At 35.6% G+C, this 23375-nt stretch overlaps 1 protein-coding gene across 2 annotated transcripts in view; it reads right to left on the bottom strand.

Annotated features, from left to right (window-relative positions):
* Positions 1–231: 231 nt before the first annotated feature.
* Positions 232–23375, bottom strand: part of DNAJC10 (DnaJ heat shock protein family (Hsp40) member C10) — a 48660-nt gene continuing 25516 nt past the window's right edge. For both annotated transcript variants that reach the window (XM_045163669.1, XM_044932736.2), the window contains 11 exons: positions 22425–22539; positions 16517–16644; positions 16088–16204; positions 12153–12254; positions 10771–10926; positions 9201–9334; positions 8163–8216; positions 7733–7880; positions 4231–4350; positions 2403–2507; positions 232–1297 (listed from right to left, as the gene is read on the bottom strand). In XM_045163669.1, coding sequence (XP_045019604.1) covers positions 1286–1297; positions 2403–2507; positions 4231–4350; positions 7733–7880; positions 8163–8216; positions 9201–9334; positions 10771–10926; positions 12153–12254; positions 16088–16204; positions 16517–16644; positions 22425–22539 — 1191 coding nt within the window. In that variant the 3' untranslated portion in view covers positions 232–1285. The remainder of the gene's footprint in view (positions 1298–2402; positions 2508–4230; positions 4351–7732; positions 7881–8162; positions 8217–9200; positions 9335–10770; positions 10927–12152; positions 12255–16087; positions 16205–16516; positions 16645–22424; positions 22540–23375) is intronic.

Genomic DNA, 23375 nt, shown 5'->3' on the forward strand with positions numbered 1-23375 from the left:
TATTAAAAAAAAAAAACACCCAAAACTCCCAATATAATAAAGCATAATTCAAATAGGTTTTGGGGAAATTTTAAGTTTTTTAAATAATTTGTTGACCTCTTGATTAACTGGGATTTTTACCATTCCATATACTCTGCAATATAACTAAATAACTACGTTACAATGTTTTGTTAACGTGTAAGGAAAAAGTAATCAGATTCTTTGACTCTGAACAACTAAGAAATGAAAAGATCCCATTCTTAGATTTTTATATTTGATTTTCTTACAGAAATAACTTCAGTTATTATGCCAATATTTACCTGAAAATGGCAGCCTCCAACAGTAAATAATTGAAATAACCACAGAATCATAAGGAGCTATAGTGAAACAAACAAAATTTTTCCTTCTTGACCAATAAAGTTTTGAAGAATGAAAAACCACAACTATGAAGGAAAAAAGGCAAATGTAAATGGAGGACACGCATCAAAGCCCAGGAGCTAAAAATGAATTATTAGAAAGATGCTTCAAAAAATCAATTACCATCACAGGGAAAAACTATTATGAAAGCAGCTCAAAAAATAAATGAACACTTATCTTTAAAACATAGAAATACTTGAGATAGTTTACAATGCCCAGTTAATTACTATATATATTCCACCCACTCAGATATTTATGAATACTGTATAAGTCAATAGGATTTGTTTACTGTTAGAAAATTTTTTTCTCATATGTGAAAAATTACAACCAATTCTTCAACCCTTAGAAAGATGGTTTTCCCACATTTTGAATGTTTTTTTAAATGAAATAATACATGGTCAGAGCATCAATCTCAGAGATTTTTTAGAACAGGTGACTGAAAACCAAGTTCTCCTTACAGGCCAGCTCCAAAACGCTAAGTGATAAAATACACTTTTATCTCTTAGGCCAGCCAGCCTAAACACCTTTCTGGGAGTCAGCAATCTGTGGCCCACAGGCTGAATGTGGCTTGTGGCCTATTTGTACACAGCCCTGAGTCGAGAATGGTTTTTACATTTTTTAAGGGGTTGTAACCAAAACCAAACCAGAGAATATGTAACAAAAAACCATACACGGTCTACAGAGCCTAAAATATTTATGATCTGGCCGTTTATAGAAAAGTCTGCAGACCTTTCATTTATATCAATGTTGTACAGATTCAGGCAGTGCAATTTTAAGTCCAAGATAAGGTTCATTTATTCCCATCAGGAATATAAGTAACTTTCTGAAAAGGTATCTTCTGATGTCATCTGTTGATTTCTTTTCAATTTTTTCTTCATTTTCAACGTCATTAAAGTTCATCCTACAATAATAATGTAAAAGTGATTGAATTCTTTTAAACATCTAATGTTAAAAGGTAAAAATAATTAACTGACCTAAGTTTTACTTTTTCAAAAATACTTAATATTCTTATTTTATAGATCACATGGAAGTATACCTTGTCTAACAGTGGGAAAAGGATATCTCACAAATCTCACTTGCCCATGGCATGTAATACAATTGTAACTTATCACACTTTCAAAGTCATCCTTTGGCATGCTCTTTAACCTAATTTCAGTTATTCTACTTTTGACTAATAATGCTTGATTTCAAATGTCTAATAAGCCAAAAGTCAGAATTCTAAAGATAAAACATTGTGAGAAAACTAACATATCCAAAATGTCAGAAAAACCTGTTCACAAAAAATAAAAAAAAAAAAAAAAAAAAAAAACACAAAACACTTTCATTTCTATCTTTTAGATTTGGATAAAATAGAATTCTTGAAGTAGGCTGTAAAGCTTCATAGGTGAGGGTATCATTCTAACATGGCTCTATAAAGCCAGATTCTCTGGCCCTCTAGCAGCTGTATTCTTCTTTGTCCTTTCACCTTACAGGGGAAAGAATCCAAGAAACCTTATACGTGAATGTATTAAATTCCATTCAGAAAGGATTCTACCATTTGTAAACTTGCTGGTCGGTTTCTAAGTGTCTTACAATGATACTGATTTTAAAAAAGGAAAACATGGATAGCCCTCTTTAGAAGAGCAAGAAAGAGGTTGTACCGCTTCTTGACAGATTAGTAATTCAAGGGGGTGGGGCAGGTCAAGATGAATACGGCTTCTAATATATCCTGACGATACCAAGAACAAAAGAAAACTTGCTCTCCAAAAGGTGTTTTAAGGCTCAAATCAATGCTTTTACATTTGACCAAAATTTATGACCATAGTTACTATTTTTCTGTTAAATGGCTTGTCCAAATTTCTAAGCATTTCAGAAGCTACATTCTGATTTTCATAGTTTCCAAAGAAAAAGTTTCCAACCACCTTACTGTTTTTTGAAGCTTTGCTTTACTGTTTGATACATATACTGTACATTAAGAACACATTTAAATAATGTCTGTCAAAGTCAGTTCTAGATTTAGTCCTTACCTTATCTCTTTTTTCATGATTTTGGAGCTTTTCCAATTTTTCATATATTAAGGTAGCAATCTCTTTTGCATCTCTGGAGTCTATTTGCTCTCCCCAAGTATTTCTCTAAAATTGAAAATACTCTTCTTATAACCTTTTAAGTATCTAAACAAAACTGATATTTCCACCTAAGAAACTTGATTAAATGTTTAAAACTTAAAACTTCTTCAAGGAAATGCTGCTGGCAAAAGCAATCAACCAATAACTTACCAGAAATAAATACTAACAATACTGTTATGGAAACATGTAAATTAATTAATTGGTTAAAATGCATTGCTAACTCCAAATGTCTCAAAACATCTAAACTGTATAAGAAAAGATGTCCCCAGAGGACTCAAAACATTCTAAAGTCACTGGTTGGCACAGACAAAACTTTGACCAATTACAACAATGCAAAGCAATGTACTTCCTGGTTCTCATCTGCCTATGGCAGGAAGGTGGCTGAAAAGCAGGGGGAAGGTCAGGTCAATACATCCAGGTCTGTTTATTTTGGATCTGGAGCCACCAGTTTCCTTCTTCCTGGTGGAACTTCAAACTATGCTAGGATTCTGTTTCTGTGAATAGCTGTTCACCTGGTTGGTACTTCTCACTTCGATCTTTATTCTGCTGTGGCCTTGTCTGCTGGACTTCTGGATTCTACCCCTGCCTTTCCATTCGGACATATGGTGACATCATGTTTTCAAACAGTTCCCTGTATGGCCTGATTAATTCTGTGACTGCTCATTACACTGATATTTCCCTAACATCATTCTACCTGAATAAGACACCTATTTATATATCTAATTCTCAAGGTGTTCTGAGAACTTGGAAGCCAGAGGAATGAAGATTCAGGCTTTGGTATAAAGTTCCTTTACTCTGAGTTCTGCTTACCCCAGACTGTTGTTGAGAGAGAGATACCTTCACCACAAATAAGAATCTTTCACTGAAAAATGTAGGTGTCTGACAAATCTAGAATTCTGAAATTCATCATCTAGTTTCTTTAGCTCTATTTCAAAATGCATTATAATCGCAAATAAATTGCACAAGATCTTAATCTGATATACTTTCTCAAAAGGTATGTAGCAAAACATTTGAAATTATTTATCTCAATGTTTTACCAGAAAATGTATGCATAACAAGTACTTGTCTATCACAGCTTTATTGTCAAAAATGTCTTAGTCTTTTACTTAGGAAGATGGCAAAGGTCATGAATCCTTTCGGTTAGCAGTTATACTGGCTGAAAGGTATATACTTTTGTATGAGTGACCATCAAGACCCAGGTCTAATGGGTTAAACTGTCTTTTTAAAAAGAAAGTTAAAAAAAACCGCAGTGTCAGTGGCCCAAACAAAGAAATTATGAATGAATCACAACACCCTAACTTTAATAGTCTAAACCATTAATGCATATTCCTCAAGATAAATTTTCAGATACTAAGGCTATTTCAGTTATGACAGCATTCTCTTTCTTTCCTGGAAGAACTAATCATAAAGGTAATATATGTTAATTCTGTAAAAATAGGAAACACAAAACGTCACAGAATTACCTTGAATTCTACCACCCACACAAAACCACTGTTAGTGTTTTGGTATGTGTATTTAGTAGTTCCCTATTCATGAGTTCAGAAATTTTAAGGCACTGGAGACCATCATATCAACTGTGAGGCAGAACAAAATTTTAAAATCACTTCATGTGTATGTGAAAAGCAGCTGTTTCAGTGGCATGCAACACAGTGAGAAACGACAAAAGGCAAGAAACTAGAAAAGCTTTACCTGCTAAAGAAAAGGGACACAGAGGAAGGCGTGTACATACCTTTGCCCTCTCGTAAGGATACAATCTCACAGTCGGATAGGCTCTGATACCTGCCTTCTGGCAGGTTTGAGCATAAGCCTGACAGTCTACTTTTCCAGCTTTTACTTTTCCTTTAAGTGTCTGAAAAAAGAATCATATGCTTTGTTGTTATTCTCTTTGCTATCTACTACTCTGGCAACCACAGAGCAATATGATACTAAAAATTTTAAATATTTATAAATGCAAGGATTTGTTACTTAAAAACCCCCAAACCAAAACAACATAGTTTTAATCTTTTCCATTTAAGCAAGACTGCTTCCAAATTCTTACTAGCTCTGAACTCTTATTTACCTAGCACGGCCCCTCCAATAGCAAATAAACCCTCCTTTGCCTTATCAAGAAAATTGAGAAGCTTTACCCTGAAGGACCTCACCTTCTTCCTGTCACCCACAATGCATCTGTCACCCACAAATGTCTGAGATTCTGTCTTTCTGTTCCTCCTATCTCCAGTCTCATCTGCTGAGGTGAGCAACCTCCTCCCATGGAAGGCTGACTATCTCAACATTCTCTGGTCCCTCCCCATCAGAGCTCTTATTCACTCGTGAGCATATACTGTTGCTGTTGTTTAGCATATATACATATGACCAAAAAAGAATCCCTTCCTTAATGGCACTGATTCCTCTAACTGCCACCCTGCTTTTTTTTCGAATTTATTCCTTGACCACTTCCCCATCATCTACTTACTATCAACACATTTTAGCTAGCTTCTGTTCTCACTGCTCCCTCTGCTGAAACTGCTGTAAGTTCACCAATGACTTCTATTTGACCAAACTCAATGAACACTTTTCAGTCTTCTTAGTGAGTGTCTGACATGATTGATCACTCCTTTCTCTCCTCTCTTCTTTCCTGGTACTTATCACTAGTCTCTTGGCTACCCGATTCCTCTGGTTACTGTTCTTCATTTCCAGCAAGGGGCACTCCTCCTACACCTGCCCCTCGAAATGTCCAACCACAGTTCCGTATTTCATCAGCATTTTTTCCCACTGTGAACAATCTCCCAGGGAGATTTTATACACCTATATGCTGCTAAACCCCAACATTTCCTTGATTGCAGTCAACTATGTACTGGCCTGTCTCAGCTAAAGCACCTTAAAGATACCATTTCTAAAATGACTCCTTTCCCCCTTAACCTACCAGCCCTTCTGTCTTACTGTTCACTTAATTCAGGCCAGAAACTAGAGCCACGCTAGACTCCTTTTTCTCCTACACTTATCACAAATAAACACTAACTAAATCCTAGTCATTCTTATCTCTCATATTTGTTTCATTCTTTGTATGACCACTGCCATAATCCTGGTTCAGGTTATCACCTCTCACTTCAGGACAATTAAAATATCCCGACTACCTGTAATTTTGCCCCCAAGGTTGGGGTACTAAAGGCAGACTAACTTGTGCTAGGGCATCAGCAAGGCTGCATGCAGAAGCACGTGTGCGCGTACACACACACACACACACACACACACATTCTCTCTCTCTCTCTCTCGCTCTCATAGTGAAGGTCAGAGAAATCTAGCTGGCTTGTACTCTCAGTTACAGAAGGACACTATACTGGTTTTGGTGCTCTGATCTTTCTCTCGTCTTGAGGCCAGGTTCAGTCCGTTCAGTGTGATCCTTCTACAATATAAAGTGGATCCTGACATATCCAACAGCTCTCCTCCCATGCTTCTATAGAATACATTCTGAGCAGTATGAGCAGCGAGGAAAAGTGTACAGTGTGAGTGCAGGCAAGCTGACCAAACCATCTCGTCCTTGCCTGGCTAAGAGCCTCAGTTTTGGCCATGCCCCTTTTAGCTTTATCCTCTGGTGACACTGGCACCAGAGGAAAAGCCTGAACTTGCTCCGCTGTCCGTGCGTCCTGCATCTCTGCAAATTCTGTCTTCTCCGTTTAGAGTACCCCTGAGTCAACCCTTCCAAGTGCCACCGTCCTAGCCATATTGCAATTCTCATCTCAAATACTACCTTTTCCGTGGAGCCTTTTGTCTCCTGGTATGACTCTGATCTGCTCCCCATACTCTTGTTTTGCTCTAATTTCACTATAGTAAAGATCCTACTGATTTATATATATTTGCATTTTACCTTCCCAATAGATTAAAATCTCATTTAAAAAACATGCAATATTCATCTTTCCATTTTTTCAGCCCTAATGTTTGGCATAGTGTTTTTTAGTGTTTGGTGCTCAGGATTTGCTGAATGACCTTTTAAATAATTTTCTGCTATATTCAAGATACAGCTGCGTTACAAAATAGCTAAATTAAGTTTTTCAGTACTTAAGGGAATAAAACATTTTTCTTAGGATTACTGGAGAAAAAAAGGCATAAGAGGAAAAAAGATATGTAGGGAAAAAAAAAGAATAACCTTTTATTTCAAAAACCAGTCAATAACTAAAACGATCTCTTATGGCTCCACAGGAGTTTGAAATCTCTCTGGATGCTCAGCTTTTGTTTCAGGCTGGTGGAACTAGAGCTGGCTTTCTCATTCTAATGAACCTTCTGTAGCCAAAGGCAAAATTCCTTGAGTACAGAGGTGGGGAAGCTAACAATTTAGGACTTATGACAGAAACACCAAAATAAACTGCGTTTACTTTCATTTTGTAAGTGTTCATCGAGTTAAGACACCGGAGATATACAGATAGGTAAGACATATACTGCTTTCAAGAAGCTCACAGTTTCTGGAGGAGACAGATATAGTTAATATACAACGTGTAAGTATCCTGAAGGGGTACTGGGAAGGGGAGAGAATACAGAAATTCCAATGGAGCTAGGTTTTGTAGATCAGGGGCAAAAAAAACAATCCAGATGGCCAAAGTAAGGAAAACGCATTTTAGAGAGGGAACAGCATGTACGTAAGAGCACTTGTTCAGAGAACCTGGAGTATGTTGTCGTGCCTGGAGTATACTGTCAGGGAGAAGGAAAAAGCTAAAGAGGTCAGGAGGGTCAGATTAGACAGTTGTAATCAAGAACGCATGTCAAGAAATGTGGTTAACAGAAAGCTAGAGAAGGCAATATTTCAGAAAGATCATTAGGGTGGAACTGAAGAAGGAAGACTGGCAGTATGAGACTAGTTAAGAGGCACATATAACTAAGTCTAGACGATGAAGGCGTGACCAAAAGGCTAGCAGAGGGATGACAGATTTCAAAGAAGTTTAGGAGACTGAACTGACAGATCTAGTGACAGGACCTAGTGACTGCCTGCAGGGCAGCAGGAAGAAAATAAAGAACAAGGGAAGAAGCGAGGTTTCTGGCTATTTTGGTTAAGTAGATGTTTTCAATCAAGATAGGTAGGTAGTTACAAGCTTTAGTGAAGAAGCAAGAACCTACGGCAAAGATCAAAATCACAGAAATGGAACAGAGTTTTTAAATTCAGAGGCAACTTTTAAGGAAAAAATTATTATTTACAAAATCTTATCTAATTATTAAAACATGAGTGTGACTACAACTTATTTAAGTAGATAGATAAGACTTACCCTAGCCAAGAGCTCAAACTCTGGAGCAAAGTTCTGGCAAGGTCCACACCAAGGAGCATAGAAATCAACCACCCAGTGGTTTTTCCCTTGTAAAACCTTTTCATTGAAAGTCTGAGGTGTTAGATCTATAGATGCTTGAGGTAAAAATCTGTGACAAGGGATCAAAATTATTTATTATACAAGTCAAAGCAAACATCTAGAATAGACTATCGCAAATCTTTATAAGTTAAAAGTAGACTTCAAAGAATGACAATATAATAAAGCATAACCTTATCTTGGTAAATTATAGTCTTTCCTAAGTGCTAGAACTTTCCTAAGTGTTACTTTAAAGTGCTAGAACCTTAACTGAGTAAATTTAGCCACAGACATAAGAGGAAGGTAAAGAGCATTGAATATAATTTATACAATTATACATAATTTAATTACTCACCCTAGACCCCAGATTCTTAGGGAATAAGCATCTCTATTCCAACCATTGTAACTACTGAAAGAAGAAAAATATGTAAGTTGTAAACAGTTATTTCTATTATTGGGTATGTTCAGAAAACAATTCCTTTGTAGCAATTTAAAAGTTTAGTTGACTGACTTTATCTGGCACCTCTTTTCTCAGATATACCTTAGCCACAAATACTAAGCTTACAAGGCTTACATGGCTTTCCAAACATATTTTTCTCTAGTCTCGACGTTTTTGTGTGTGTGCGTATGCTCAAAACAGACCTAAATGTTTAGATGTCTGCTGGACATCTCCCACAGACCTACGGTAATGGCAAAACTCAAAATATCCAAGGCTTTGGTTCTGAAACCTTTACCCTGGTTATTACAGTCCGTCAAATTCCTATCCACTTTTTAAGACACATGTCAAAAGGGACAGCATAAACGCTGCCTCATGATTTCCTCTCATGGTTGTGATCCTTTTCTCTGAAATCCATGGTTCATTTTTAGTTTTTAATAATATTTACCATATTCTGTCTTGTATTTGAGTTTCCTACTTGAAATGCCATATAGTGTTGTTGAAACAGCACGGGTGACACCGATCTGAGCTCAAAGCCCAACCTCAAACCTTCGCAGATGTGCAACTTGGGAAAGTTATCCAAGGTCTGTGAAAGTTTATTTATCTATAATAGTAGGAAGGGTAATAATTCTTACTTCTCAAGAGTATGTGTGAAGACAAGTGGAAATAATGTGAGCAAAAAGTCTCTAGTACAGTACCTGAAACCAAAGAGGGGCTTAATAAATGTTCCTCCTCTCATTTCCTTCTCTACTAGACTGTCAGCTTCACAATCGGTGTGCCCATGCAGTTCACTTTTCGCTTTGTAAATTCCTTATTCCCACACTATTTTCAATAAGGTGTGGGTTCTCCCAAAATACTGGGTGGTTTAACTTTTATTTAGTTAGCATAACTTTAAAATTTTAACTGTATAAAAATAAATGATTATATAAATGCCTTCAAATTTTACAGAATACTTACTGATATTCATAAGCTTTATTTGATTTTTGGGGAAAAAATCTTATCTCAGGGTATCTCCGAACATTTTCTTGGGCACAAAAAGAATGATACTGTTGGCAGTCTATACTGCCCACATTGATCAGTCCAATTAATGTCTATAAAAGAAAAAAAAACATGAATAGATCAAAGTAATTAGAATTAAATTACCTCCATAAAAATTTTTTATGTTTACAATAGAGAAGTAGTTACCATTAGATGGTTATTATATTATCTACCAGTGATTTTTGCCAAATACAAATGGTTAAGGGCTTAAAACATGATAGAACATTTACAGTAATGAATTGGAAATCTAATTTTGTAGTCAAAAACTTACTAAAATTACTGTAAACTAAATAACTGATTTTATTCATCTATTACATGGGGAAAATTACATATATCTAAAATTTGATGTCAAAAACCAAGAACTAATGAATTTCTTTGCAATAGTACTTTAAAATTACTTTTTAAAATGGAAATGTGGATTGCAGATAGCATACTGAGTCATGCCCGAATTTAAAAATTTTATTGAAAAGAATGGAAAATTATATTATTATGAATTTAAATACTAGAAAGAATGTTAACTCTTAGGTTTATTTTTTTTTTTTTGAAATTTTAAAAGAGGTTTTATTTATTTTAATTTTATTTTATTTTTAAACTTTACATAATTGTATTAGTTTTGCCAAATATCAAAATGAATCCACCACAGGTATACATGTGTTCCCCATCCTGAACCCTCCTCCCTCTTCCCTCCCCATTCCATCCCTCTGGGTCGTCCCAGTGCACCAGCCCCAAGCATCCAGTATCGTGCATCGAACCTGGACTGGCAACTCGTTTCATGCATGATATTTTACATGTTTCAATGCCATTCTCCCAAATCTTCCCATCCTCTCCCTCTCTCACAGAGTCCATAAGACTGTTCTATACATCAGTGTCTCTTTTGCTGTCTCGTACACAGGGTTATTGTTACCATCTTTCTAAATTCCATATATATGCGTTAATATACTGTATTCATGTTTTTCTTTCTGGATTAAAAAGAATACATTTGAATCAGTTCTAATGAGGTGGATGAAACTCTTAGGTTTATTCATTTTTTACCTTATAAATAAAACAGTAATTGTGTTTTCCATTCTGGTATTTAAATAATTTGTTTCCAATCTTTCATGATTTATAATGCTCTGTAGGAAATTTAAAAATCTAACTATTTCATTGATCAAGGCCATTTTTTTCTTTATTATCTTATAATACTGTGGAGAAACTATTTCTAAGCTCTAACAATGAAGAAGTAGAAAAAATATTAATATGAAACAAAGAGGATCTTTGTGTTGATGTTGGCAGAAATTTGGTCAAACCAAGTGACACAGAAAAAAGGGTCATTATTGTATACTATTCAGTACCAGACAGAAGTAGAGTTGAAATCTAATCGTTATATAAAAAATGATCAAAACTCTTATTAAGTGACAATCTGGAGGTAGGTTCATTCATCTCAAAGTAATTGTTAAATAAACATTCTTAGTAAATGTTAAGACTTGGACAATAAATTCTTTTACTATACCCGGGCCATTCTTTTCCATTCTGGCATTAAGACTTGACATGGATGACACCATGGAGAATAGAAATCAACCATCCAGACTTCATCATGCTTTCTTTGTTTAACCAGTTCGTTGAAAGTAGTAGGTGTCAAAGAGATCACTGAAGGATTCATAAGATCCTAAAGAGAATATATCATTCATTGTAACAGATATAAAAAAGAGTAGTTCACACAGTCTTGGGCAAATTGTTGGTATATGTCACTTGGAAAAGTTTCTGCTTTTGAATGATCAAAGGATACATTAGGATATTTAAAGAGAATCTATAGTGGATTATTTTAAAAAAGGAAGAAATGATCCTTAATTTACTTTTTAAGTTTGGATTCTGCTCATCAGTCTTATTAAATCAAGGAATATTTTCTTATCTCCATGTATTACTAAAACCATCTTAGGCAGAGAAAAGTGGCAACTTTTAGGCTATGGGTAGATGAGGCAAGAGTTTCAAGAGCTGCCCAGATGTCTACATAGGCCACATAGTTCTTTTTGGAACCAATAATTGGTTTGGAAAGGATCCTTTAATTATTAACGGAAAGCCTACTATCCTATTTTTCTGACATTCCCACTTGAGATACTGCACAACCTCAGATCACTTGTTTCAAATGCTGTTTTGTTAATAACGAGCTTCAGTCTATCATGACTGGGTAATACTAATTATGTTAGCTTCCCTGGGGAGACAAACAACATAAAACAAAAAGCTATTATTTTTCAGGAGGAGGAAGAGAAGAGTAGGACAGAGGCTGGGAGGGCAACTGCACAGATAATAAGCTACGATTGTTCATTTTTTTAGGAGTCCCCTGTTCACTATTTTAGTCAATTTTAATTAAGATTTGTAGTGATTAAAAAAAAAGGGGGGTAGATGCTCTAGTAGAGCACTTCTGGGCTAATAACACAGCAGGCTTGGCATAAGCTGTTGAGGCGTGCAGAATCCTTCCATTGGTGGCTGAGGTAAGACTGTCCTTAGCCACATATTTCTTGGAACTATCCAAGAATGGGATTCACTGCTATCTAATCTATATGGGACCAAAAAGAAATAATCTGTGGTAGATTAGAGAAAACGGGGGCGGGGAGAGGGGTGACGGCTTTATGTAGAAGTTTTAATTTCACGTATTTAATTGTGTCCACCAAGTACAAGGCTCCATACTAGGTAACAAACAAAACACACACTAGCTATGAACTCTGAGAGTAAGTCTATTAATAAAAGAGTAGAAAAGTTAAAAAATAATTTTGTCAGAAGATTGTTTTTGGCATAAAAATAACAAATCCTATTATTAAACATAACTAAATACTCATATGAAGTATATACATACATGGAAGGATTTATAGCTATATAGGCTATAACTTAAAATACCTCTACGAACTCCAAGATCTGTTCAGCAGAGTGATGTCCTTCATATTCATGAATGTTGGACTGGTTGAATACCACTGTTGTTGGATAAGCCTGAATGTTATACTGTTAGGAATGAAAATACAAATTAAACATAAGATTCTACATATTTTACCTATTTGCTTCAAATTTATAACCAGCTTGCCTTAAGTAACAGCAACAAGATTTTAAAAGACTCAATGCTTAACTGATGACTGAAAAATTTTAGCCTAGCCAAATTTAACAAAGGAAATAGATTTACTGCTGTATCCTCAGCAGCTGATTCTTATGTATAGTTACTCCATTTGCCATAAAATCCACAGGCACCGAAACACTGAGAAGTGAGCATGGGCATTTATGAGTGCAGTCCTCTCCTACTCGCCTGAACCAGGGTGGATGGGGATAAGAGCAGACTGGGGTCTAGTTTGAGTGTTTTATTATTATTTTTTTAAACCATAATAAACAGTCCAATTTGTTCAGAAGTAGAAGAAAATCAAGGACATAAAAATAGCAAGAATAAGGAAATAAATTAATAACCCACGTGCACACAGCCATTTTTAGATTAGAGAATTATGAATCATGTGCTAAAAATGAGGTCACTTTTTATTCTTTGCTCAAAACAGCTTTTATGGCATGTGTGTGTGTATATATATATACACACACATACATAAACCACTATAATTTCCTTCCTCAGAATTAACATGAGCACTAATTCAGGAAGCACTTCTCAAGCTTTTTATTTTTTTAAAGGTTATAAACAGATCCCTATCTCTAAATTTGCTGTAGCTGAACTATGCATCCTCAATGCTGACAAACACTCATTAGCAAACTGAACTTCAAAAATAATTTTAGAAAAAGCAACGGAAATATTTATCAAACTTTTGTAAATGAGCACAAATAACCCATTAGATGGAAAAAACATTTATCTAACATTTGACAAGTCCTTACTATGTATTGAGCACCTTTTTAGCACTGAAATGTAGTTTCTCATCTGTTCCTCACAACAATTCTATTTGGAAGCTAAAATTACTGAATCAACTTTATAGATGAGGAAACTGAGGAACTGAGAGGCTCAGGGACTTGGTGAAGGTTAACCAGTTAGTGAGTAAGGAATCCTGGCCTCTATTCCAGGTGAATTTGATACCTTGATATCTGATATTTCCAGGTTTAAATATCTACACTCTGCTTAATTATCTATAGAAAATTAAAAACTGAGATGAAAAGTAGAAAAACTACAGGAATTCAAATTACTGTTGAACACAATTCTTCATTTTTGCTTAGCAACTTTTCAAAGTCCCATACAAGACATTTAAAACCAAAGGCCCTACTTATTTCATTTTTTAAACTTATTTTAATGAAATTTCAAACATGATATAAAGAGAGACTCATCTAACAAATACATATCTCTACCGCTACATTTAAGGACGATTAACTTTTCTGCCGTTCTGGCAGATTTTTGGAGGCTCTCCTTTTTGATCCCATTTCCTTCCCTTCCTGATGCTAGGAGTAACCAATATCCTGAAATAAGCACGTATCCAATCCACTGATGTTTTACACTTTTGCTACATGCACGTGTATTCCTAAACAGTATACTGTAATGTCCGAGCACTTATAAACTTCCTATAATTTTATCACACTCTGTATACTATTCTATAATCTGATTTTTTTCATTATAGTCTTGAGATTTACCAAACATGCTGGTAAAGACAGATCTAGTTTTAAATCCTCTATGATTATTCTACTGTACAACTGGATAATTTATTCATTCATGTACTTGCTACTCCACTGGTCAGCTAAATTTTTTTAATTTGACTGAGGGAGGGTATATGACCACCGTAATAATTTGTACTTTCTTGAGGACGTTTTTCACATTTATCGATTTTCTGCCTTTATAAAATGTCTAAACCTCCTCATTCTTTTGCTATTTTAAAAAACTGATCTGTAGTCTTGAAACATTCTGGACAGTAAGGCTTTGTTAGTTGTATGTGCTGCAAATATTTCCTCAGTCTGTTGTTTGTTTCGACTTTATAATGTCTCTTTCTTTGGCAATAGTTTTAACATTCAATGAAGCTAAAATCATTCATAACTTTTATCCTCAGTGGATGTGTGCACTGGCAGGCGTGAGCATCTCTGTGGAATGAAATTATTCCTCACATAGATGCATAAAGATTTCACCCTACATTTACTTCTATTATGGTTTTAAAACACATTACTTCCTAAAAAAATTGAAATATAGTTGATTTACAACATTGGGTAGGCTTCAGTTCTACAGCAAAATGATTTAGTTATATATATATATATTTCAGATTATTTTCCACTATAGGTTATTACCACATATTGAATATAATTCCCTGTGCTGTACACTGTCTTTGTTGCTTATTTTATGTGTAGTAGTGTGTGTCTGTTAATCTCATACTTGTAACTCATCACCTCAGGCTTTGCTAACAATGTTTGTGAGCATGTCTCTGTTTTGTATACAGGCTGATTTGTGTCATTTTTAAGATTCCACATATAAGTGATATGGTATAATATTTGGCTTTCTCTGTCTGACTTACTTCACTAAGTATAACATTCTCTGGCCAAGTAATATCCTTTGTGTACACACAACAACCACCCCCCTCCCCCCCCACATACACATCTTAAGCCAACTGTCTGCTGATAGCCACTTGGGTTGTTTCCATATCATGGCTATTGTAAATAGTGCTTCTATGAACTGTATCTCTTCAAATTAGAGTTTGTTTTTTTTGGACATATACCCAGGGTTAGGATTGCTGGATCATATGGTAGCTCTATTTTTAGTTTTTTAAGGAACCTTCATATTCTCCATAGTGGCTGTACTAATTTATATTCCCATCAACAGTGTAGGAGGGCTCATTTTTCTCTATACCGTCTTCAGGGTTTACTGTTTGTAGACGTTTGGGTGACAGCCATTCTAACTAATGTGAGGTGATACTGTCGTAATTTATATTTCTCTAATAACCAGAGTTGAACAACTTTCCATACGCCTATTGGCTATCTGTATACCTTCATAATAATAATTACTGAAAATCATCAGAAATTCAGTGTTAAAGTTTCTCCAATTATCTTTTTTTGAGTTGGTTTGTTTGAATACAAGGCCTGAACACTGTATTTGAATGACAGTCTTATCAGTCCTTTTAATATCTTTTTTCCTTCTTTCAATGTGTATGTCCAGTAAACTGCTATTTGTCCTAAAAAGTTCTCTACATGCTGGGATTTGAAGATTGTATGCATACCCGCATATCACTTACTATGTCCTGTAACTGGATTTCCTATACACTAATATCTGTAGGCTTGATCTGATTTAGGATTCCCCCCCAAGAATATTTTATAATTTCTATTTCTTCCTAAACTGAAGAGTAAATATTTATTAACCTAAGAAAGTATGTTATGTAAATAAAGGTTTAAAAAAGCCTGCTTAATTTCTATTAACTACATTTAGAAGACAAAGAATAAAAACTATAGGTTGCCAAAAAGAAAGCATAGTCAAAGTGTTAGTTGCTCAGTCCTATCCGACTCTTTGCAACCCCATGGACTGTAGTCCGCCAGGCTCCTCCGTCCACAGACAAGAATACTGGAGTGGGTAGCCACTCCCTTCTCTAGGGCATCTTCCTGACACAGGGTTCAAACCCGGGTCTCCTGCATTGCAGGCCGATTCTTTACCATCTGAGTGACCAGACATGCCCATAGATTGAAAAAGGTAATGTTAAATTAAAAAAAAAACCTTAAATATTTATGTTTAATCCAATCATAATTTTATATCATTTTGATGAAATTATTTAAGTAATATGTTACTACTCTAAATGTTAGATGTACTTTTGAAAGTTATTTTATTGCTTTAGTGTGAGGTTGCTGAAACATTTCACAAAAACATTAGAATAAATATTTATACTTTGCCTTACCATGTTACAGAGTCCTTCATGAACTGTACAGTCTAATGTACCAAACTTAAGCTGACCATAAAGATGCTTTGATGCTTTTCGCAGCTCTGGCAATAAAGCTCGACATGGTGGACACCACTATTGAAGAAAAAATATTCATAAGCACCAAGCCAAATGAAACCAAAAAACCACATTTTTTTGCAACAAGCAATATGCTAAGATAAACAATATTTATTACAGTTACAAATCTTAAGCATTTATATACTCAGTCCTTGGAAGGGCAAGTATGTCAGCCTTTCTTAAAAACAGTATGTAACAGCAGCCAAACTGAGTAACATGATTCTAATATTCATTGTTCAAGGTTACCTAGAAAATGTTTTTTTGTTTTTTTTTTGTCATAACAAGAGAAAACCTGAAAATGTTTAAATATGACAGATAAATATAACTTACAGGGGCAAAAAAATCAACTAGCCATGGTTCTTTTTCATTGGCAGGAAAATTTTGAGGTCCAAGTGTGGTAACATGAGAATTGACACTTTCCTTGGCAAAGGCAAGTATGTCATACAGAATCTTCTTTCCTTTGAAACAGAGAAAAAAGAGAAAAATTAAAATCTACATTTTGTCTTTTTATCCATAGAAACATTTCAAAGCTTTTATACTTGAAATATTGAAGAGAAGATAAACTTATGAACAAATTGATTTGGTGGAGGTTTTAGTATTCTGTATACTACATTAAGTTTGCTCTGCCAGAGAAACCTTTGCTTTACACTCTGCTTCTTGCAGGATCAGATAAAACGTCAAGACCTCTTTGAAAATTTCCTTCATCCTCAGTAGGAGAATTATTTCCTCCCAACGTTCTTGGAGTTCTTTTTGCTTGCCTGAACTACTGTTATGGCCTAACTCTGAAGTCGGTTTCTTCAACCTAGACTTCTCTTATGAATTCAAGACCTGAGTTACCCAGTCTGGAGTTATCCAGTTACCTGGATGTCATATGGACATTTCAAACAAAATATACACAAATCAAAGTTGAGTTATTCTTCCCTAAACTTGCTCCTTTTCTCACCTTTCCTACCTTGACAATAGTGTAATCATCCACTAGGTGCTAAATAAGATTTCCTAGAGTGATTCTTGCTTTCTCTCTCTGCGTGTATATCACAGCTCCAACCATTCTATCTCTTACCATCTCCAACCCCGATTTAGGCTACTGCCTAAATGTAGTCTAGCCTACTGAAATAACCAAGCTGGTCTTTCTATTCTGCCTTCCTTAACTAATTCATTTTCTACACTGCTACCAGAGGCAAGTTACAAAAACATTAATCTGATCATGTGGTCCCCTTGCTTAAAGGCCACTGCTTAAAGAATATACTCCTTGGCTTCGCAAATACTAGCTTTCTTAGGACCACAACATAATCCATTTTCCCATGTGCCCTCTGATTTATTCACTCAATACTTAATATTAAGTAAAGCACCTATTATGTGTCAGGTCCTGTTTTAAATGCCATAGCACATGCAAAATAAAAGATACACACTTTCTCTTTAAGGAGTTCATAGGCCAATAGAAAAAAAACATTTCATAAATATTTAAACAGTGATAAATGATACCACATTGTCCTGTTTTTTCCTCTTTAGCTACTGCTGCTAGAATTGCTTCATAAATTCTTCTATCTTTGACAGTCTTAAAAATGATTCACAGGACCCCAATCTTGTCTCTGTATTCACTTTTGGACAAGGTCATCCTTACCTAAGGCTTCAATTACCAATGAAAGAGTTTTAGCCCAAACTCTTCTGAGACCAGGCCTATATTCAACTGTGAACCAGGGGTGTGTACTTCATGTCACCTCCTCCCCCAGTGCTCTCTTTCTTACAGAATGGTGCAGTAAGTCACTCAGTTGCCAAGTCAGAAACTTGAGTTTCCTTTTCTTATCTCCCTACATTTAAACACAATCAAGTTATACTGATTTTGCATTCATTTAAAAACTGTCTACTTCTCATCTACTTCAGCAATCTTGTCTTACATAAATGACTACATCAGACTTCTACTTGCTTTCCCTCCCTCCAATTCTAGGCAGCCAGTTAACTTTCTAAAATGTAGAACTAGTTAAGTCACATCTCTGCTTAAATCCATGAAAGCCTTTGCTCTGTCGCCAGGATAGAGTCCAAACTACTTTATTACCTGACAGATGAAACACACTATTGGGACCCCAGTGCCATTTCCAGCCTTAAGTCTCATTCCTTTCCACACTCCACATTCCAATTATCCTAAAATTCTTGCCTTCTAAGAATGAATAAGGCTCTCTCTTATTTCAGAGTTCCAGAATACACTTAACGGTTCCTGTGCTTGGAACATATTTAACACCTCTTTATTTGTATAACCATTATTTCTATTTAGATCTCAACGAAGAGACTGCTTTCTCTAACCTCAGAAAATTACTCCATCTATGTATTCTTCCTAAGTGAAACCCATACTCATATTAGGGTAGATATCTCCAAGATTGCCTTCAATGACCCATACGACTGTTGTACCAGGGTTGGTGTATTATCAATAGAATATGGTGAGTGTGCTGGTTTATACTGTCTGAGATCAGATTATAAAAGATATCACTGCTTCTGTGTATGTGTCTCTCTCTGATCATTCATTCTGGGATAAGTAAGCAGCCCCACAGAAAGGTCACCTGGTGAGGAACTGAGGCCTCCTGGCTATGCCATGAGTCAGTCTGGAGCCAAATCTGCCAGCCACAGTCCAATCTTCAGATGACTATAGTCCTTACCCACTGGGGCTGCAACCTCATGAGAAAACCCAAGCCAGAACCACTCAGCTAAGCTGTTCTCAGCTTCCTGAACACTAGAAACGGTGTTGAGTTAATAAATGTTCATTGTTTTAAACTGCTTAGTTTATACAATGGAGAAAAGACAATCTCTTTAACAAGTGGTGTTGGGAAAACTTTTCACTTGTAAAATAATGAAACTAGAACACTTTCTAACACCATATACAAAAATAAACTCAAAATGGATTAAAGATCTAAACGTAAGACCAGAAACTATAAAACTCCTAGAGGAAAACATAGGCAAAATACTTTCTGACATAAATCACAGCAGGATCCTCTATGGCCCACCTCCCAGAGTAATGGAAATAAAAGCAAAAATAAATAAATGAGACCTACTTAAAAGCTTATGCACAACAAAGGAAACTATCAGCAAGGTGAAAAGACAGCCTTCAGAATGGGAGAAGATAATAGCAAACGAAGTAACTGACAAAGAATTAATCTCAAAAATATACAAAAGCAGCTCCTGCAGCTCAATTCCAGAAAAATGACCCAATCAAAAAATGGGCCAAAGAACTAAACAGACATTTCTCCAAAGAAGACATACAGATGGCTAACAAACACATGAAAAGATGCTCAACATCACTCATTATCAGAGAAATGCAAATCAAAACCACAATGAGGTACCATCTCACGCCAGTAAGAATGGCTGCTATCCAAACGTCTACAAGCAATAAATGCTGGAGAGGGTGTGGAGAAAAGGGAACCCTCTTCCACTGTTGGTGGGAACGCAAACTAGTACAGCCACTACGGAGAACAGTGTGGAGATTCCTTAAAAAACTGGAAATAGAACTGCCATACGACCCAGCAATCCCACTGCTGGGCATACACACTGAGGAAACAAGAATTGAAAGAGACACGTGTACCCCAATGTTCATCGCAGCACTGTTTATAATAGCCAGGACATGGAAGCAACCTAGATGTCCATCAGCAGATGAATGGATAAGAAAGCTGTGGTACATATACACAATGCAATATTACTCAGCCATTAAAAAGAATGCATTTGAATCTGTTCTCGTGAGGTGGATGAAACTGGAGCCTATTATACAGAGTGAAGTAAGTCAGAAAGAAAAACATCAATACAGTATACTAACACATATATATGGAATTTAGAAAGATGGTTAACAATGACCCTATATGTGAGACAGAAAAAGAGACACAGATGTAAAGAACAGTCTTTTGGACTCTGTGGCAGAAGGTGAGGGTGGGATGATTTGAGAGGGTAGCGCTGAAATGTGTATATTATCATACATGAAGTGGATCGCTGGTCCAGGTTTGAGGCATGAGACAAGGTGCTCAGGGCTGGTGCACAGGGATGACCCTGGGGGATGGGATGGGGAGGGAGGTGGGAGGTGGGTTCTGGATGGGAATACATGTGAGCCTGTGGCTGATTCATGTTGATGTATGGCAAAAACCACTAGGATATTGTAAAGTAATTTAGCCTCCAATTAAAATTAATAAATTAAAAAAAAAGAAAAAATGTTTTGCATGTTCTAGTATGAACAAAAAAATAAATCAACTGCTAAGTTTTGGGGGTAATTTACTACTCGGAAATAGATTAATACTCCTCATGTCAGACATTTAAAAAGTTGCCCATCTACTTGTCTGTTTTCTCTACTTCATAATGTCCTTTAAGATACAGATAAGGATAGTACCTATTCTTTGCCTACTCTCTAATATTGCACCTGGCACATAAATATCTATTTAAATCCAAAGAAATAATACAAGTTATGCTGTAAAGTTAGTGACAACACACAAAAGGAAGTACTTGGGTATTCATGGTGTATTCCAAGGGAGAAAATGCGTTAAGTGAAGTTTTGAAGGGTGACTTGGAGTTTGCTAAATATTTTGAGGGCCAAGAAGTAATGATTACATTGCAGGAGGAAGAAAAATCTGTGTAAGGCACAGGAGTGAAAGAACATGGTATTTTCAATGATTCACAAGTAGCTAGAGCTGGAATTATTTGCAGGGGCAGAGGTGGGAGATGAGGCTGGAAAACCAGGCAGAGGCAGGTTAACTTTTAACTTAACAACTATTTACTGAATTCCTGTTATGCACCGCCATTCTAGGTGCTGGAAATACAGTGGTGACCAAGACAAAGTCATTGTTCCTATGCTAGGGAATCTGAAGTTTATTCCTAACGAGATCAGAAGACTCAAGGCAGAAAAGTGGCATATGAAGGTTCCAGGTATTCTATGGTAATAAATCTGCAAAGAAAACAAAGAATTAATTGTAAACAAAACATGCTATGAGGCAGATAATTATACTGGAGGATATTAGACAAGATGGAGATGATGGACCTGAAATAAGGCAGCAAGCATAGACTAGAGAAGGAATCAGAAATATTTCAGAGGCAGAAAAGAACAGAACACTATGAAACCTTAGGTCATTTCCAGCACTTTTACGAGATGGCAAAGTTTAGTGCAGCTATAAGTCTAGGCTTTGGAGTCAAGACATATTTGGATACAACATCTACCTGCACCAGTTTATTTTATCTTTCTGAGCCTAAGTTTTCTGCCTTGCTGTGAAGATATACATGGATATGCACAGTATGCAAATACCTTTAGGAAACCATATTTATAAAAAACACTGAATAAACAGTAGTTACTGTTAAATTTATCTTGTCGTCTTGCTCACATAGTTCCTTCAGTCTAGGGGACCTCACTTGTTTTCTTGTATTTGCCTGGGGAAACTGAGTGTTCAAATGTCACCTTAATTCAAATATCACCTCCTGATGCAAAGTCTCTTTATTTGATCTCATAATTTATAATGACTATTACAATGTCCTTCATATTTCCCTAAAAATCTCCCTTTTCTCAGCAGCCCCCGCACTAGATGATATTTTAAACTTCCTGAGAGCAGAGCCCATATCTTACAATTTTGCATTCCTAACACCTATAAGAATGCTTGTCACCCTACAGGCATAGTATCAGTATCTGTTACTTACTAACTGTTAATGTTGGTAGTTTGTGTCTATCTTTTGCTACACTTGACCTTTTTCAGGACAGAGACAATGATGTATACCAAACTTCAGGAATTGGAACTGCATCTACATGATGCAGGGCTAATGTCCTGAACAAGCTGAAATGCAGAAATACAAATTCAAAATTCAAGAAAGCTAACAAAGGAGTTAATGGAGATGTTTGGTCATCAAATGTTGGAAAAACATCTAATAGACTATCTAGAAATTGCCCATAATGGTTGAGATGCTACATTAGGTACACTGAAATGGAAACAATAGGTGTTGCTTATTTTTGTCAACCAGCAAGACCCTTAAATTCTTTACTAGCCTGACAAGTCACTAGAGTTCTTACTGAAACACTGATCAAAATATTAGGTAGAAGAAAGGGATTTATCTTAAAAAGAATAAAGAAGATAAAATAACTATATATAATTCAAAATATCTTTCCCTTTAAGAAACATTTACTAATAAATGAAAGCAAAGTTATTTTATAATAATCATGTCCATATAAAACAAGGTAAAAAGTAAAATTAAAAAACGAAGAAATTTTTTAATCATTTCCCCCCCTTCTTACCATGATGAATTTCAAATTCTTTGGTTCCCTGTCCTTTAAATACTGCTAGACATGGCTGAAAAACATAGAAGTTACTACAGACATCTGGTGCAGAGGAACAGTCAAACTTGCCAATCTAAAGGAAAGAGAAAGTTCAATATGTTGAAAATAGAATCTTATCCATTCAATTAAATATTCATAAGGATAATCCAAAAATGACATTTCTATAAAAACAACACAGCTTCTAAACAAGTTAATGGACCACGAAAATAAGAAACAGTTATCATTAATATACATTTAACACTGAAACTACATTTAGTATAAATAATGCCTCTTGGAGATCTCAAAAACCTGAGAGGAAATCACCAGGAAAATATTAAGTTGTTTATGAAGCCCAACCTTCTAAAAACTTAGAGGATATTTATATTATCTTGACAAGGGGGAGAGAAAGAACGTCTTAAGGCTGCAGAAGCAGAGAGATTTCATACAGTGTGGGAACAAACCTAGTAGGCAGATGATAAACCAAGAAAAAATATCTTCAGCATTTAAGATAGAGGGTTTCTATTAAGAAATAAAAGATAAACATCCCATCAGGAGAAAGAAAACGGGCAGAGACATACACAGAAAATAAAATAGAAAGCAAATAAATGAGTATTATTAACATATCACTTTTGGCCTATCCAAACAGTGCTGATTATAAAGAATGGTAATACCGGGGCTGGCCCTGGTGTAGAGAAGAAATGGGTCACTCCCATGCTGTCAGTAAGAAGGAAGGCTCTGATAATGAGGATAAAAAACTTTTAAGAAAATATAACCTTGGTTCAAAAAATTCCTCATACTGCATTTTCCAGTGTATCTTTTTTGATATAAAAATGGAAACAACTTCAAGTCACCAGTAAGAGAGAATAGGTTAAACAACCATAGTGTAGCCATACAGTGAGAGGCTGCTTAGTCTTTGGATGCTGATACATA

This window comes from Bubalus bubalis, chromosome 2 (assembly GCF_019923935.1).
Source record: "Bubalus bubalis isolate 160015118507 breed Murrah chromosome 2, NDDB_SH_1, whole genome shotgun sequence".
Classification (NCBI taxonomy): Eukaryota; Metazoa; Chordata; class Mammalia; order Artiodactyla; family Bovidae; genus Bubalus; species Bubalus bubalis.